Here is a 17,802-nt window from a genome sequence, read left to right on the forward strand (position 1 = left end):
AAGAGTTGCAATTCTATCTGGAAGCGACAGTATTTTCACTGCTGACACTTTGGAATACTGTGAGAATAATTTGGGTGACTTGGTTGTGTGTGGTAGATTTAATAATGAGAATGAGGAGAAAAACTTTGAATATTTCGCAGCAAGTATTATGATTCCTCCGTGTCTGAGCCGCCCTGTGTCATTAACACTGTGATGAGGAATTGAGCAGAGGCTGGAAATAGCTGTCACATATCTCACTCTGCATTTGTATTTCATTTGTTTCAAATTGTTCACTCCATGACTTAAACAGTAGGATTGAAACGAAAATCAGATCTGGTGTCAAAAGCCAATCTTTGCAGGAGTGCCTCAAAGGAGTGCATGTCACTTGGGAATTTCGAGTGCTTGGCCTTGAACTCCAGGTGGTTACGGACAGTATCTAGGCTCACATTCCCAGTGCAGTACTGGGGCTCCCAACTTCCACACATCCGACTTATCAAAGATCAGACATACCCGCGCAGGGTGCGATTTGAATGACCCGACATAAGAACATTTCCTGTACTTATAGGCGACTACTTCATGTTGTCCTGCATTATGTTCCAACTTTTGTTCGACATGTCCTGTCAAAAGCCCATGGAACAGAGGGTCAGTGCTGAGGGAGTGCCGCACTGTCGGAGGGTCAGTGCTGAGGGAGTGCGGCACTGTCGGAGGGTCAGTGCTGAGGGAGTGCGGCACTGTCGGAGGGTCAGTGCTGAGGGAGTGCCGCACTGTTGGAGGGTCAGTGCTGAGGGAGTGCCGCACTGTCGGAGGGTCAGTACTGAGGGAGTGCCGCACTGTCGGATGGTCAGTGCTGAGGGAGTGCCGCACTGTTGGAGGGTCAGTGCTGAGGGAGTGCCGCACTGTCGGAGGGTCAGTACTGAGGGAGTGCCACACTGTCGGAGGGTCAGTGCTGAGGGAGTGAGCACTGTCGGAGGGTCAGTGCTGAGGGAGTGCCGCACTGTCGGAGGGTCAGTGCTGAGGGAGTGCCACACTGTCGGAGGGTCAGTGCTGAGGGAGTGCCGCACTGTCAGAGGGTCAGTGCTGAGGGAGAGCCACACTGTAGGAGGGTCAGAGCTGAGGGAGTGCCGCACTGTCGGAGGGTCAGTGCTGAGGGAGTGCTGCACTGTCGGAGGGTCAGTACTGAGGGAGTGCCACACTGTCGGAGGGTCAGTGCTGAGGGAGTGCCGCACTGTCGGAGGGTCAGTACTGAGGGAGTGCCACACTGTCGGAGGGTCAGTACTGAGGGAGTGCCGCACTGTCGGAGGGTCAGTACTGAGGGAGTGCCACACTGTCGGAGGGTCAGTGCTGAGGGAGTGCCGCACTGTTGGAGGCACCATTTGCTTTTGTCAGGAGCACAGTCCCACAACAGAATGTGTGAGAACGGAGAGGGTGGGGAACATGTCCTCACCGTCCCAGTTAATATTTACCCCCGACAGGCCAGAAGCGTATGAACTGGCACTGAACAGTTTGCTGAGAGTGGGAGCTTTCTGTGTGCCGATAGGGAGCTGTGCTCACTGCATGGCGACAGTGGGACAGCCTGATTTTGTGAATGGTGCGTGTGGGGCAGGAGGGGCTGTGTTTTGCGAGCAATTGGGAGGTGTTTCAGTTCGATGAGAGTTTTTCGATGATGCTGAAATAGCTCCTGGCTTGTTGTTCTGTTCCTGCAGTCTGCAGCAGGAGGCTGAGGTTGTGGGTGGGAACGACTCGGTTGGGGAATACGAGGGGGTGGGGAATGAGACGGAGGTGGGAGCTGTGGGAGGAGCCCACCCCACATGCCAAAGCTTGTGATGTGTGAATGCCCCCGTGTGAATCTCGTGGTTGTGTCCACTGTATGTGGTTGTTAAGTGTGAGACCCCCACGTGCAGTTTTACGTTCATGTTCCTGTCTCTGTGTGTGCTGTTAGTAACCATTTAATAATATCTACTTTCTCTTGCTGCCCCCATGGAAGCGAAGTATTCCGCTCCTGCAGGAAACAAAGTGACGGTATGGAACTGCTTCTGTCTCTCTCTCTCTTCTGTTCCTCTGAAAGCAGGGTTTTGGGCAACAGATTGGGTGGGGGAGGGCATGGACGATGCAGGGGATCAGTCAAAATACATTTTGGATATGTTACCGGAGACTACCCCCAGAACATGGTATTCAGACAGCTTGAGGTAATGAAAAATATCAAATTAAAAATTTACCACCTCATTTACTGAGGGAGTGCCGCACTGTCGGAGGGTCAGTGCTGAGGGAGAGCCGCACTGTCGGAGGGTCAGTACTGAGGGAGTGCCGCACTGTCGGAGGGTCAGTACTGAGGGAGTGCCGCACTGTCGGAGAGTCAGTACTGAGGGAGTGCCTCACTGTCAGAGAGTCAGTACTGAGGGATGGCCGCACTGTCGGAGGGTCAGTGCTGAGGGAGTGCCGCACTGTCAGAGAGTCAGTACTGAGGGATGGCCGCACTGTCGGAGGGTCAGTGCTGAGGGAGTGCCGCACTGTCGGAGGGTCAGTGCTGAGGGAGTGCCGCACTGTCGGAGGGTCAGTGCTGAGGGAGTGCCGCACTGTCGGAGGGTCAGTACTGAGGGAGTGCCGCACTGTCGGAGGGTCAGTGCTGAGGGAGTGCCGCATTGTCGGTGGGTCAGTGCTGAGGGAGTGCCGCATTGTCGGAGGATCAGTGCTGAGGGAGAGCCGCACTGTCGGAGGGTCAGTACTGAGGGAGTGCCGCACTGTCGGAGGGTCAGTGCTGAGGGAGTGCCTCACTGTCGGAGAGTCAGTGCTGAGGGAGTTACGCACTGTCGGAGGGTCAGTGCTGAGGGAGTGCCGCACTGTCAGAGGGTCAGTGCTGAGGGAGTGTCGCACTGTCAGAGGGTCAGTGCTGAGGGAGTGCGGCACTGTCAGAGGGTCAGTACTGAGGGAGCGACGCACTGTCGGAGAGTCAGTGCTGAGGGAGTTACGCACTGTCGGAGGGTCAGTACTGAGGGAGTGGGCACTGCCGGTGGGTCAGTGCTGAGGGAGTGCCGCACTGTGGGAGGGTCAGTGCTGAGGGACTGCCTCACTGTCGGAGAGTCAGTGCTGAGGGAGTTACGCACTGTCGGAGAGTCAGTGCTGAGGGAGTTACGCACTGTCGGAGGGTCCGTACTGAGGGAGTGCCACACTGTCAGAGGGTCAGTGCTGAGGGAGCGCCGCACTGTCGGAGGGTCAGTGCTGAGGGAGTGCCGCACTGTCGGTGGGTCAGTGCTGAGGGAGCGCCGCACTGTCGGAGGGTCATAGAACATAGAACAGTACAGCACAGAACAGGCCCTTCAGCCCACAATGTTGTGCCGACCATTGATCCTCATGTATGCACCCTCAAATTTCTGTGACCATATACATGTCCAGCAGTCTCTTAAATGACCCCAATGACCCTGCTTCCACAACTGCTGCTGGCAACGCATTCCATGCTCTCACAACTCTCTGCGTAAAGAACCTGCCTCTGACATCCCCTCTATACTTTCCACCAACCAGCTTAAAACTATGACCCCTCGTGCTAGCCATTTCTGCCCTGGGAAACAGTCTCTGGCTATCAACTCTATCTATGCCTCTCATTATCTTGTATACCTCAATTAGGTCCCCTCTCCTCCTCCTTTTCTCCAATGAAAAGAGACCGAGCTCAGTCAACCTCTCTTCATAAGATAACCCCTCCAGTCCAGGCAGCATCCTGGTAAACCTCCTCTGAACCCTCTCCAAAGCTTCCACATCTTTCCTATAATAGGGCGACCCAGAACTGGACGCAGTATTCCAAGTGCGGTCTAACCAAGGTTTTATAGAGCTGCAACAAGATCTCACGACTCTTAAACTCAATCCCCCTGTTAATGAAAGCCAAAACACCATATGCTTTCTTAACAACCCTGTCCACTTGGGTGGCCATTTTAAGGGATCTATGTATCTGCACACCAAGATCCCTCTGTTCCTCCACACTGCCAAGAATCCTTTCCTTAATCCTGTACTCAGCTTTCAAATTCGACCTTCCAAAATGCATCACCTCGCATTTATCCAGGTTGAACTCCATCTGCCACCTCTCAGCCCATCTCTGCATCCTGTCAATGTCCCGCTGCAGCCTACAACAGCCCTCTACACTGTCAACGACACCTCCGACCTTTGTGTCGTCTGCAAACTTGCTGACCCATCCTTCAATTCCCTCGTCCAAGTCATTAATAAAAATTACAAACAGTAGAGGCCCAAGGACAGAGCCCTGTGGAACTCCACAGTGTCAGTGCTGAGGGAGTGCTGCACTGTCAGAGGGTCAGTGCTGAGGGAGTGCCACCCTGTCAGAGGGTCAGTGATGAGGGAGTGCCACCCTGTCGGAGGGTCAGTACTGAGGGAGTGCCGCACTGTCAGAGGGTCAGTACTGAGGGAGTGCCGCACTGTCGGAGGGTCAGTACTGAGGGAGTGCCGCACTGTCAGAGGGTCAGTACTGATGGAGTGCCGCACTGTCAGAGGGTCAGTACTGAGGGAGTGCCGCACTGTCAGAGGGTCAGTACTGAGGGAGTGCCGCACTGTCGGAGGGTCAGTACTGAGGGAGTGCTGCACTGTCGGAGGGTCAGTGCTGAGGGAGTGCCGCACTGTCGGAGGGTCAGTACTGAGGGAGAGCCGCACTGTCGGAGGGTCAGTGCTGAGGGAGTGCCGCACTGTCGGAGGGTCAGTACTGAGGGAGTGCTGCACTGTCGGAGGGTCAGTACTGAGGGAGAGCCGCACTGTCGGAGGGTCAGTGCTGAGGGAGTGCCGCACTGTCGGAGGGTCAGTGCTGAGGGAGTGCCGCACTGTCAGAGGGTCAGTACTGATGGAGAGCCACACTGTCAGAGGGTCAGTGCTGAGGGAGTGCCGCACTGTCGGAGGGTCAGTGCTGAGGGAGTGCCGCACTGTCGGAGGGTCAGTGCTGAGGGAGCGCCGCACTGTCGGAGGGTCAGTGCTGAGGGAGCGCCGCACTGTCGGAGGTGGTACATTTTCAAATGAGACCTGTCTGCAATGGCCCGCCTTTCCCTCTCCACATTAGAAATCCTGTGAACAGTAATTGCTGTCTCCGATTTGGTCAATAATCTTCCAAAAAGTCAGCTTATGCAATCGTATTCTATCTGTTAATGGGAGCTTGTTGTGAGCAGATTGGCTGTTTTTTTCTGATGTTACTACATGGTGCCAATCTTCTGCATTCCCGTACACCAAACTGTTTTAGAATATTAACTTTTACCCATTTCCCATCTTTCTGGCTTTTCTCTGCTCATGCTGAACGTGAATGAGCTTACATTTCCCTGTATTATTCTTCATGTGCTTTCCTTGTCTGTGTCTCTGTGTAAACAATTTGTGCTCTCCTTCCTGCTTTTCATTGGCCAACGAGTGGCATTCCTCTCTGTGTTGAGTGTCTGTCTCTCTAATATAGATTGTACAGAGTTAAATCCTTGCGATTTCCCAGTCGTCAAACCCTGTTAATTTGAAAATGCCCTTTTATCCCTCTCTTCTACTTCCTGTCCATTAGCCACTTGCCATCCAATATAACCTGTGGTTCGGATCTTCTCCACCAAACCTTTGTGTGGTACCTTATCTAATGCATTTTAGAAATTCATTTCGAGTCTATCTACTGACTGCTGTCCAGTAAGCCTTCTACTTCCATTCCCCAAAACCTCAAATAAAATCATCAAACAGGATCTCCCTTTCATAAAACTGTGTTGACCTCCCGGAAGTATACTCTGCTTTTCTAAGTACGTTGTTAATGGTAGACTCCAGCACTCATTCATGGGTGTCTCCACCTGAGCCCAGCATATGTTGCCTGTCCCTAATTGCCCCTTGAGAAGGTGGGGGTGAGCTGCCCTCTTGAACCACTGCAGTCCATTTGCTGTAGATTAACCCGCAATGCCCTTAGGGAGGGAATTCCAGGATTCTGACCCAGTGACAGTGAAGGAATCGCGATATATTTCCAAGTCAGGATGGTGAGTGGCTCGGAGGGGAACTGGCAGGGGGTGGTGTTCCCATGTATCTGCTCCCTTGTCCTTCTAGACGGAAGTGGCCGTGGGTTTGGAAGGTGCTGACTGAGGGTCTTTGGTGAATTTCTGCAGTGCGTCTTGTAGATCATACGTACTGCTGCTACTGAGTGTCGGTGGGATCACCACCCCCTGTAAGTTCCCCTCCGAGCCACTGACCATCCTCGTTGGGAAACATATCCCTGTTCCTTCACTGTCACTGGGTCAGAATTCTGGAATTCCCTCCCTAATAGCACTGTGGGTCAAACCACAGCAGGAGGGCTGCAGCGGTTCAAGAAAGCAGCTCACCCCCACCTTCTCAAGGGGCAACTAGGGATGGGGCAATAAATACTGGGCCCAGCCAGCGACACCCACGTCCTGTAAATATATAAATTGACACAGATTAATGTCTTTAAGAGGGAAGCTGTACAAACAGAAAGGAGAAAGAAAGAGAAAGAGATGGTAATGGAGTGAGAGGAGATAGGCTGCGACGTGCCTCGTTGATGGGAAATGGGCCTGTTGTTTCCTGAAACTTTCAGTCAGTGTGTGTTCTGTACACCCCGCACCGCGCCCCCCCTCCCCGAACGAAAGCTGGCCCGGTCATCTCTGCGAGGACATCAGTGATGTTGCTGTAAACACTGAAGATTTTTATTTCCATCTAGACTCGGAGGAATGTGGCGAAGAGGAAACGTTTGAAACACAGAAAGTGGAAGCTTCGGAGGGATATCCCCACCATCAGCATGCTGCTGTCCAAAGAGAGCCGACAGGTAGGTGTGAGAATTCCCAGCAAACGGAAGTCCTTGCAGGTCCCACAGAGCAAACACACTCTGTCTCCTGAGCACAGCTCCTCTTCAACACTCCCTGGGTAATGCTCATGTTCTGAGCTGTTGCCCCAATCCAAATAACCCATTCCCCCCTCAGTCCACTCCGCACTGACAGATATCAGCTTCACATCAGCCTTGCTTTTCAAACCCCCCCATAATGTCCTCCAGCCCATATACCCCCTCCCTATCTCTGTCACCCCGTCCAGGCCCTACACCTCCTCCCTATCTCTGTCACCCCCTCCAGCCCCTACACTCCCTCCCTATCTCTGTCACCTCCTCCAGTCCCTACACCCCCTCCCTATCTCTGTCACCTCCTCCAGCCCCTACACCCCCTCCCTATCTCTGTCACCTCCTCCAGCCCCTACACCCCCTCCCTATCTCTGAAACTCCCTCCAGGCTTCCTAACCGTCTGGGATCTCCGTGCGTTCTGGCCTTCTGAGCATCCCCCCACTTCCCATCGCTCCACCATCAGTAGCCACGCCTTCAGCTCCCTGGGGGCCTACGCTCGGGAATTCTGTCCTGAGACGTCCTTTGGACATTTGGTAAACACTGTGTCTTTGACCAAGGCTTTCATCGCTCCTGGGGGGGTGCTCAGAGTGGCTCAGTGGTTAGCAATCACAGCAACAGGGACCTGGGCTCGATCCTCCCTTCAGGTGACCGCGTGCCATTTGGACCCTCCCCTCGTGCCTGCGTGGGCCCCGGTTTCCACACACACACACGGTCTGAACGTGTGCGGGTTGGGGCGGATTGGCTGTAGCTCAGTAGTGGCCCCTGTGTTTCGGGGGTGTGTGAGTTAGCCACGGGGAATGCAGGGATAGGGAACTGGGAGGAGAGTCTGTGTGGGATGTTCTTCAGATGGCCAACATGGATTCAATGGCCTCCTTCCACACTATAGGGCTCCTATGAAGTTATTTCTATGGAATCGGTCCCTGATAATCCTTGTCCCTGACTTCTCTTTGAGCTGAGTTCAGTTTTTCTGTGTTTTGTTAACTTTGATTCAATCATAACCTTTAGAGTTATTTGTTTAAATTTCATGCATGCAAATCGGAAGCAGGAGGGAACCACTTGGCCCATCGCCTATGCTCCCCCATTCAGTCAGCTCATGGCCCTCGGTTTATCCCCTTGCTTCCGGAAAGTTCTTGGGGTGTTGGCATTGTGGGCTGTTCCAAGCATTCCTGTCCACTTTGGCTGGCTCTCTTTCTTCCAGGCAGCTTTGGGTGGTGGAGTGCTATCTTAGAGTCATAGACCCTTTGGTCCAACTTATCTGTGCTGACCCGGTATCCTAAATTAATCCAGTCCCATTTGCCAGCATTTGCCAGATAAACCCTTCCTATCCATGTCCCCAACCAGATGCCTTTTAAATGTTGTAACTCTACCAGCCTTCTCCACTTCCGCTGGCAGCTCATTCCATACACGCACCACCCTCTGTGTGAAAAAGTCGCCCCTTAGGCCCCTTTTAAATCTTTCCCCTCTCGTCTTAAACCTATGCCCCTCTAGTTTTGGACTCCACTATCTGGAATAAAAACTTTGTCTATTTACCCTATCCATACCCCTCATGGTTTTATAAACCTCTACAAGGTCATCCTGAGCCACTGACGCTCCAGGGGAAAATAGCCCCAGCTCCCTGTAGCTCAAACCCTCCAACCCTGGCAACATTCTTGTCAATCTTTCCTGAACCCTTTCAAGTTTCACAAACATCCCTCCCATAGCAGGGAGACCAGAATTGCACACACTACTCCAAAAGTGGCCCCAACCAATGTCCTGTACAGCCGCAGCTTGACCCTCCCAACCCCTATACTCAGTGCAGTGACCAGTAAAGGCGAGCGTACCAAACACCTCCTTCATCGGCCTGTCTACCTGCGACTCCACTTTCAAGGAACTTTGTACTCCAAAGTCTCTTTGTTCAGCAACACTCCCGAGAGAGGTTTCCTGGCCCACCCTGGAAATGGTTATAAGCATGCTCTTTGCTGTTGATTGTGGGAATAGGCCCCACTGCAGAGTGCTGAGTGGATAACCCAGGCTGACACTCCCTGTGCAGTACGGAGTACCTGCCACACTGTCCCAGGTACTGACTGTCTGATGTTAAAAGCATAAGATCTAGGAGCGGCAGGAGGCCATTCAGTCCCTCACACCTGCTGCGCCACTTAACACAATCGTGGCTGATCTCATCACGCCCTTGTTCTCCATAACCTTTCAACCCATTACTAATTAAAAATATGTCTATCTCCTCCTTACACTTATGCATCCACCTCATTCTGGGGGAGCAAATTCCCTCGATTCCACAGATGGGGAAGCGATGGTCTAGTGGTTTTATCGTAAACTGTTAATCCAGGGACCGAGGAAATGTCTGGGGACCCGGGTTCGAATCCCACCATGGCAGGTGGTCGAATTTGAATTCAATGAAGAACCTAATGATGACGATGAATCCATTGTCGATTGTTAGGGAAAAACCCATCTGGTTCACTAATGTCCTTTAGGGAAGGAAATCAACAGCCCTTTACCTGGTCTGGCTGCAGACCCACAGCAATGTGGTTGACTTTTAACTGCCCTCTGGGCAATTAGGGATGGACAATAAATACTGCCTTGCCAGCAATGCCCACACCTCTTGAGTAAATAAGAGACTCATGACCGTTTGAGAGAAGTAATTTCTCCTCAGCTCTGATTGAAATCTGCTACCCCTTATTCTAAAGCACTGACCTCTTGTTCTAGTTTACCCCACATGAGGAAACATCTTCTCTATGACTACTGTGTATATCTCCTTTAGCATCTTATAGACCTCAGTCTGATCTTGTTTCATTCTTCTAAAATCAGAGTATTGTATAAAAGTGCTCAATCTCTCTTCATAAGACAAACTCCTTGTCTCTGAGCTGCTTCCATGTAACCCCATGTAAACTGCGGTCCCACCTGCCCTCTCACTGGGCTGTAGAGGATCCTGTGACCGTTATTTCTAAGAAGACCAGGGGAAATGCCCCCAGATGCAGAGGTGGCCAAATTCACCATGAGAATGGTCTTCCCGTTCCCATATTATGGGATCTTGCTGATCACCAGCCGCCTGCTACATTCCCTACATCGCAACAGCGGGCAACGCTCCGAAACTGCTTTATTCTCTCCAACCCAGTTTGGGATGTCCCTGGGGCATAAAAAGGTGCTATAGAAATGTACTGATGTATTCACCATACAAAAGCATGGTTCGGCCACATCTGGAGTATTGTGATCAGAGATAATGGGAACTGCAGATGCTGGAGAATCCAAGATAACAAAGTGTGGAGCTGGATGAACACAGCAAGTCAAGCAGCATCTCAGGAGTACAAAAGCTGACGTTTCGGGCCTAGACCCTTTGTCAGACTGATGAAGGGTCTAGGCCCGAAACGTCAGCGTTTGTGTTCCTGAGATGCTGCTTGGCCTGCTGTGTTCATCCAGCTCCACACCTTGTTATCTGGAGTATTGTGTCCTGTTCTAGTCGCCTCATTACAGGAAAGATGTGGAAGTGTTGGAAAAGGTGCAGAGGAGATTTACCGGATGTTGCCTGGAATGGAAGGAAGGTCTTACAAGGAAAGGTTGAGAGAGCTTGGGCTTTTCTCTTTAGAACGACAAAGGATGAGAGGTGACTTGATAGAGGAGTGCAAAATGATCAGAGGTATAGATAGAGTGGACAGCCAGAGACTTTTTCCTAGGGTGGAGGTAACTATTATGAGGGGACATAGTTTTAAAGTGAGTGGAGGTAGATGTAGGGGAGATGTCAGAGGTAGATTCTTTACTCAGAGAGTGGTAGGGGCGTGGAATGCATTGCCAGAGAGGGTAGTGGAATCGGCCTCATTAGGGGCATTTAAGCAGCTATTAGATAGGCATATGGATGATAGTATAAGGTAAGGGTGGAGGTTAGATAGACCTTAGATTTAGGGTAAAGGTTCAGCATAACATCATGGGCCAAAGGGCCTGTACTGTGCTGTACTGTTCTATGTTTTATGTTCTGTGTTCTATCTTCTGGAGCCCCAGTGCCCTCCAGCTTCTCTCAGGGTTTGGTTTCGGGAACAGGCATGGCTAACAGTTCTTTCCTTCTCTTTCCCAAAGAAGGAGAATTGCGGAATTTGACGGACACGAGCCGGGACAGCACACCCTCCTCGCTGCGGACTGCCCTCGAGCAGCTGGCACCGTCCGAACACCCGAGTGCAGGTCAATCACCAGCCGAGAGCCAGAGAGCGCTGGCAGGAGGAGGAGAGGTCGACGAGGAGGAGCGCAGTGCCAGCCGTGCCCACGGGTGCCCACCCTGGGAGGTCGCCAGGCAAGCTGACACACCGCAGTCCCCTGATGCTCAGATCAGGCACCTTGGGGTGGAGCCACTGATTCGCGCATCTCGTTCTAATCTGGCCTATAGTAGCTGGGGTTCAGAGGACAGTCTGTCTGTCTCTAGCGATGTGTATGGGAGCATGTTCAGCTTGTACAGAGGGAAAGCCTTATCAATACCCGCGTAAGTAACACACTCCTGGTGGACCCAGCTCCATCCTCCAAACATCTCCATCCAGAGAGACAACCTGTTTACATTTTTGGGAGACTGAGTCCATTTCTTGCCATCTGCTCTTCCTCCCAAACCATCCCCGGTCTGTCTCCACTCTCCAAGTTATAGCCTTTTCCTTCTGCCTATGATTTTTCTCTCAATTCACTACCCCCGATCCCATCTTTTTTTTCAAAATCCCTGTTTTTGGGCTCCCAGACACGTTAACTATTTGAGGAACTCGGTTTCTGGGTGGGATTGCTGGGAGTTGGCTGAGCTGGCTTTTGTAGCCATGTTAATGTGGATGGGAGTAGAGCAGTGAGAATCCATCACAGAGAAGATGGAGCGAGAGGTTGATTTTTGACGCTGGGGGGTCGGGGGGGAGGCGTGGTGGGGTGCAGGAGAAGAACTGCAATTGCCGAGACGGGGGAGGTCAGTTTGGCAGCGCTAAACATCCATTACCAGTGACTGGATTTGGGATACAGGGAGCAAACGATGAAAACCCAAAAGAACTGCGGATGCTGGAGATCAGAAATGGCTGGAAGAACTCAATTGGTCAGGCAGCATCTGCGGAGAGAAGACAGAGTGAAGGTTTTGGGTCCAGTGCGAGATATGGTATACACTTACAAGTGTATAAAAGACACAAAGCTTTGGTATGGACTGAGGCTAGAACTTCAGGAGGAAGTCAGTAAAGTGGTGAAATGAGACACACAATAAGTTGTTGTAATGTCACTGGGTCAGCAACTCAGAGGCCCAGGCTAATCTGTGCAGAAACTGGGTTCAAATCCCAACACAGTAGCTGGTGGCATTTAAATTCTTACACTTTGGTTGATGTAATGTGTCTCACAGTCCCAGCCTTTCCAAGTCTATTTTTATATCTAAAACCCTACATTCCCGATAGCATCCTGGTATATCTCTTCCACACCCTCGTCAGTTTAATAATATCCCTCCTATATCAGGGAAACCAGAACCGGACACAGTACTCCAAAAGAGGCCTCACCAATAACCTTTACAACCTCAACATAACGCCCCAACTCCTATACTCAATGCTCTGACCAATGAAGGTAAGTGTGCTAAATACCTTCCATCCTGTCAACCTGTGATGCAACTTTCAAAGAACTATGGACCCGAACCCCTTGGTCTTTCTGTTTGAGAACACTACCCAGGGCCCTACCATTAAGTGAACAAGTCCTGCCCTCATCTGTTTTACCAAAATGCAATACCTTGCTTATAATCCAAATTAATCTCCATCTGCAACTCCTCAGCCTATTTAGATGATCACTTGAAACGCAATAGCACATGAGGCTAGAAAATGGGATTAAAACAGATTTTCTGAAGAAGGTTGCAGGCCCAAAACATTTCCTGCTCCTCTGATGCTGCCTGGCCTGCTGTGTTCATCCAGCTCCACACCTTGTTATCTTAGAACAGATGGATGTTTGATGAGCAATGTCGGCGCAATGGGCTGTAAAAAACTCTGAGTCTCTCTGAGTATAGCAGACTAGGACAGAATGTGAGCGTTGTATCATAAACCATCACCTTTCCATCCCCTTTTACTTCTGAAGCAGGGTCATCAGACTCGAAACGCTCACTCTTGTTTCTCTCTCCACGGAGGCTGCCATACCCACTGAGATTCTCCAGCAGCCTCTCTTTTTATTTCAGGTTTCCAGCATCTGCAATATTTTATTTTTACAAAAGCAGGGAAGTTATATTAGATATGACATTAAACACACTGGTCAAGCCTCAGCTGACATCATCGCCAATGACTTTGGGCACCCACAGGTTTGGTCAGGACATTTAAGGACCTCGGAGAGGGCTCAGAGGGAGACCGACCAGAACAGGACTGAGGAAGGTCAGTGAGACTGGGATTGTTCTCCTTCGAGCAGAGAAGGTTAACGGGAGATTTAATTGAGGTGTTCAAAACCAGTCGCGGTGGCGGGGGGTTCAGTAAATTTTGGCAAATCACAAATTGAAGAGAATTGGCAAAAAGACGCAGAGGTGATGTAAGGAAATGTTCGGCCCGTGCATTGAGCTGTTGTGATCTGGAATGAGCTGCTAGAATGGGAAGTGGGAACAGATTCAGCAGGGAGCTTCCAAACACGACTGGATAAATACTTGGGATATTGGATTCTCTGCAGCAGGAAGTGGCTGAAGCCAAAACAATGAATATTTACAAGAAAAAGTTAGATACAGTCCTTGGGGCGAAAGGTGTCAAAAGACATGGAGGAGAAAGTGGGAACAGGGGACTGAGTTAGGTGATCAACCATGATCATGTCAAATGGCAGAGTAGGATTGGAGGGCCGAATGGCCCACCATTGCTCCTGTATTCTACGTTTCTAAGGGACAAGGTTTGCTGGGCCATGGGGAAAGAGCAGATAAGTAAGACAAATTGGCTAGCTCTTTCACAGTGGGATGGTGGGCTGAATGGCCTTTGGTGTGTGTCTCTCTATGATTTTGTTAGAGTGAGCAGGGTCTGTACTGGGAGCTGAGTGTGAGGTAAGTGCCAATCAATGTGACAAAATTGAGGGACCTGATAGTTAACGGAGTTCACTGTCATCCTCAAGATCCTCCTTTGTCATATTTTGATTTGTGTTTCTTTCCTTCAGGCCTTTCAACCCCAGCTCATGCATGACTTCACTAACCTGATATTACTGTGTGTGTGTGTGTGTGTTGTGTGTGTGTGTGTGTGTGTGTGTGTGTCTGTGTGTCTGTGTGTGTGTGTGTGTGTGTGTGTGTGTGTGTGTATGTGTGTGTGTGTGTGTGTGTGTGTGTGTGTAAGAAAGACCATGTGTGTGCAAGAGAGAGAGAATGTGAAAGTGTGTCTGTTTCAGTGTGTGTGAGAGAGTGAGTGTGTGAGAGTATGTGTGAGAGACATTGAGAGCGTGTGAGAAATACTGAGAAGGAGTGTGTGAGACACTGAGAGGGAGTGTGAGAGATACTGAGAGGGAGTGTGAGAGATACTGAGAGTGTGTGTGTGAGATACTGACAGGGTGTGTGTGAGATACTGAGATGGAGTGTGTGTGAGATACTGACAGGGTGTGTGTGAGATACTGAGAGGGAGTGTGTGTGAGATACTGACAGGGTGTGTGTGAGATACTGAGAGGGAGTGTGTGTGAGATACTGACAGGGTGTGTGTGAGATACTGAGAAGGGAGTGTGTGTGAGATACTGACAGGGTGTGTGTGAGATACTGACAGGGTATGTGTGAGATACTGAGAGGGAGTGTGTGTGAGATACTGACAGGGTGTGTGTGAGATACTGACAGGGTGTGTGTGAGATACTGAGAGGGAGTGTGTGAGATACTGAGAGGGAGCGTGTGAGATACTGAGAGGGTGTGTGTGAGATACTGAGAGGGTGTGTGTGTGATACTGAGAGGGTGTGTGTGAGATACTGAGAGGGAGTGTGTGAGATACTGAGAGGGTGTGTGTGTGATACTGAGAGGGTGTGTGTGAGATACTGACAGGGAGTGTGTGTGATACTGAGAGGGTGTGTATGAGATACTGAGAGGGAGTGTGTGAGATACTGAGAGGGTGTGTGTGAGATACTGAGAGGGTGTGTGTGTGATACTGAGAGGGTGTGTATGAGATACTGAGAGGGAGTGTGTGAGATACTGAGAGGGTGTGTGTGAGATACTGAGAGGGTGTGTGTGAGATACTGAGAGGGTGTGTATGAGATACTGAGAGGGTGTGTGTGAGATACTGAGAGGGTGTGTGTGAGATACTGAGAGGGTGTGTATGAGATACTGAGAGGGAGTGTGTGAGATACTGAGAGGGAGTGTGTGAGATACTGACAGGGTGTGTGTGAGATACTGAGAGGGTGTGTATGAGATACTGAGAGGGTGTGTATGAGATACTGAGAGGGTGTGTGTGAGATACTGAGAGGGAGTGTGTGAGATACTGAGAGGGAGTGTGTGAGATACTGACAGGGTGTGTGTGAGATACTGAGAGGGTGTGTATGAGATACTGAGAGGGTGTGTGTGAGATACTGACAGGGTGTGTGTGAGATACTGAGAGGGTGTGTATGAGATACTGAGAGGGAGTGTGTGAGATACTGACAGGGTGTGTGTGAGATACTGAGAGGGTGTGTATGAGATACTGACAGGGAGTGTGTGAGATACTGAGAGGGTGTGTGTGAGATACTGAGAGGGTGTGTGTGAGATACTGACAGGGTGTGTGTGAGATACTGAGAGGGTGTGTATGAGATACTGAGAGGGAGTGTGTGAGATACTGACAGGGTGTGTGTGAGATACTGACAGGGTGTGTGTGTGATACTGAGAGGGTGTGTGTGAGATACTGAGAGGGAGTGTGTGAGATACTGAAAGGGTGTGTGTGAGATACTGACAGGGAGTGTGTGAGATACTGAGAGGGTGTGTGTGAGATACTGACAGGGAGTGTGTGAGATACTGAGAGGGTGTGTGTGAGATACTGACAGGGAGTGTGTGAGATACTGAGAGGGAGTGTGTGAGATACTGAGAGGGTGTGTGTGTGATACTGAGAGGGTGTGTGTGAGATACTGACAGGGAGTGTGTGAGATACTGAGAGGGAGACTGTGTTGAGACTGAGTGTGTGTGATGCTGCTCCTCACTCAGGTATCACTGACAATACCTGCTGCTGCGTTTCCACACTATATCTGTGCTGCGCTGATACTGGTCTCTAGGTGTGTCATGGATTTTGGCCCCAGCTCTGGCTTCCAGCACTTTCTGCGGAGGTGGTAGTCGCAGACACGTTAGTGTCTTTTTAGATGTATCTCTACAGGTACCTGGATGGGCACGGAGCAAATGCACACAGACTGTTAGAAAAAAGATGACAGGTTAGACAGAGGATCTCGATCGGCGCAGGCTTGGAGGGCCGAAGGGCCTGTTCCTGTGCTGTAGGTTTCTTTGTTCTTTTCCCCAGTCCTAGCCAGTCCAGCACAGTGAGCATTGATAGTAAACAGTCTCACATAACCAAACACTGCAGGATGTCAGTGTGATCGAAAGGACCCCGGATCAAATCCAACAGTGAGCAGTGAAGTTGTCCCCAGCTTCCGGGTCAATATCTATCCCTCCACCAATATCCAACAAAACCCAGTCGTCAGCGGAAACATTGATATTTTCGCTCCTCGGGCACTGCCCGTCCTCCTGTGCCTTTCCAGCCTCACACCAATAGTTTCTGGCTTCCAGTGTCTGCTGTTGCTTTTGAATCCACCTTCCCAATCCTGTTTGTTGGAAATTTCTGTGCACTGATTTGCTGCCGTAGTCCCTGTCCCACAACGGTAACTTGCTTTCAACATAGAAATGTAGGAAACGGGAACAGGAGTAGGCAATTCAGCCCTTCCAGACTGCACCACCATTCAATATGCTCATGGCTGATCACGCAATCTCAGTATCCCATTCCCGCTTTCTCTCCTTGCTCACTTTAGCCATAAGGGGCATATCCAGCTCCCCCCTTGATTATATCGAACAAACTGACCCCAACAGCTTCCTGTGGGAGAGAATTCCACAGGTTCCCAAGTCGCTGAGTGAAGAAATTCTTCCTCATCTCAGTCCTGAATGTTTAACCCCTTACCCCTCAACATAAAGTAGTTCACTACCTGGGAGGCGCCATTGTTTTCTCACTCAAATCTTTAAATACACAAAGTTTGAGGAAGACTTTAACCTGAGACATTTTGTCGCATTGACAGAGGGATTGCTACATCACAAGAGATAACCTTCTGCAGTGAGAGACCGGAATTTTCTGAAGAAGGGCCTAGGCCTGAAACGTCAGCTTTCCTGCTCCTCTGATGCTGCTTGGCCTGCTGTGTTCATCCAGCTCCACACCTTGCTACCTCTAAGCAAGGATGTTTAAAGGGAGGTTTAAGACGGGGTTTTGAAAACCAAGGATTTTGATAGTGTGTGTCAGGACCCAGGGTCTCCAAAGGGTACAGAGGTGTAAGGTGTTTGACCGATACAAGGACAGCCTGCAAGTTGAGTTGTGACCCAGAAGGCCCAGCGTGAAAGGGCGAGAAGTTGGGGTGGAATTCAGCAGGAATTTTAAAACAGGCACTTGCCTAAGGACTGGATTTGCTGAGCTGTGGGTAGGAGATGTGGTATTAATTGGATTGAGCATTCAGAGAGATGGCACAACTCAGTGGGCTGAATGGCCTTCTCCTGAAGGATCTCTCGACACAAGGCTTGAGCTTTGAGAACGGTAATGACCCGGGGGCTATGACCCTAAACTCTATTCCCTTCGCCCTGCAATTGTTGCCCCTCAATGGAAATAAACATGAACTCCCCTCAGCATCACCACAAAAGTTAACATTTTACCAAACACTGTTCTTTTAGACCCAGGTTGACAGCACCTGGTTCTAGGTCCAACAGGAACAAAAACAGAAGTTGCTGGAAAAGCTCAGCAGGCCTGGCAGCATCTGTGAAGAAAAATATCAGAATTAACATTTCGGGTCCATTGACCCTTCCTCAGAACTCAGGTTCGTTTGAAAGCACAAGCTTTTTGAGCACTGCTCCTTCATCAGGTGATGAAGGGGTTACGCTC

At 50.4% G+C, this 17,802-nt stretch overlaps 1 protein-coding gene across 1 annotated transcript in view; it reads left to right on the top strand.

Moving 5' to 3' along the window:
• spega (striated muscle enriched protein kinase a) overlaps window positions 1–17,802 on the top strand; it is a 274,095-nt gene that overhangs the window by 93,057 nt on the left and 163,236 nt on the right. Inside the window, exons 2-3 of the mRNA XM_059647655.1 lie at window positions 6,644–6,748; window positions 10,877–11,273. Coding sequence (XP_059503638.1) covers window positions 6,644–6,748; window positions 10,877–11,273 — 502 coding nt within the window. The remainder of the gene's footprint in view (window positions 1–6,643; window positions 6,749–10,876; window positions 11,274–17,802) is intronic.

Source organism: Stegostoma tigrinum, chromosome 7 (genome assembly GCF_030684315.1).
Source record: "Stegostoma tigrinum isolate sSteTig4 chromosome 7, sSteTig4.hap1, whole genome shotgun sequence".
NCBI classification, from domain to species: domain Eukaryota; kingdom Metazoa; phylum Chordata; class Chondrichthyes; order Orectolobiformes; family Stegostomatidae; genus Stegostoma; species Stegostoma tigrinum.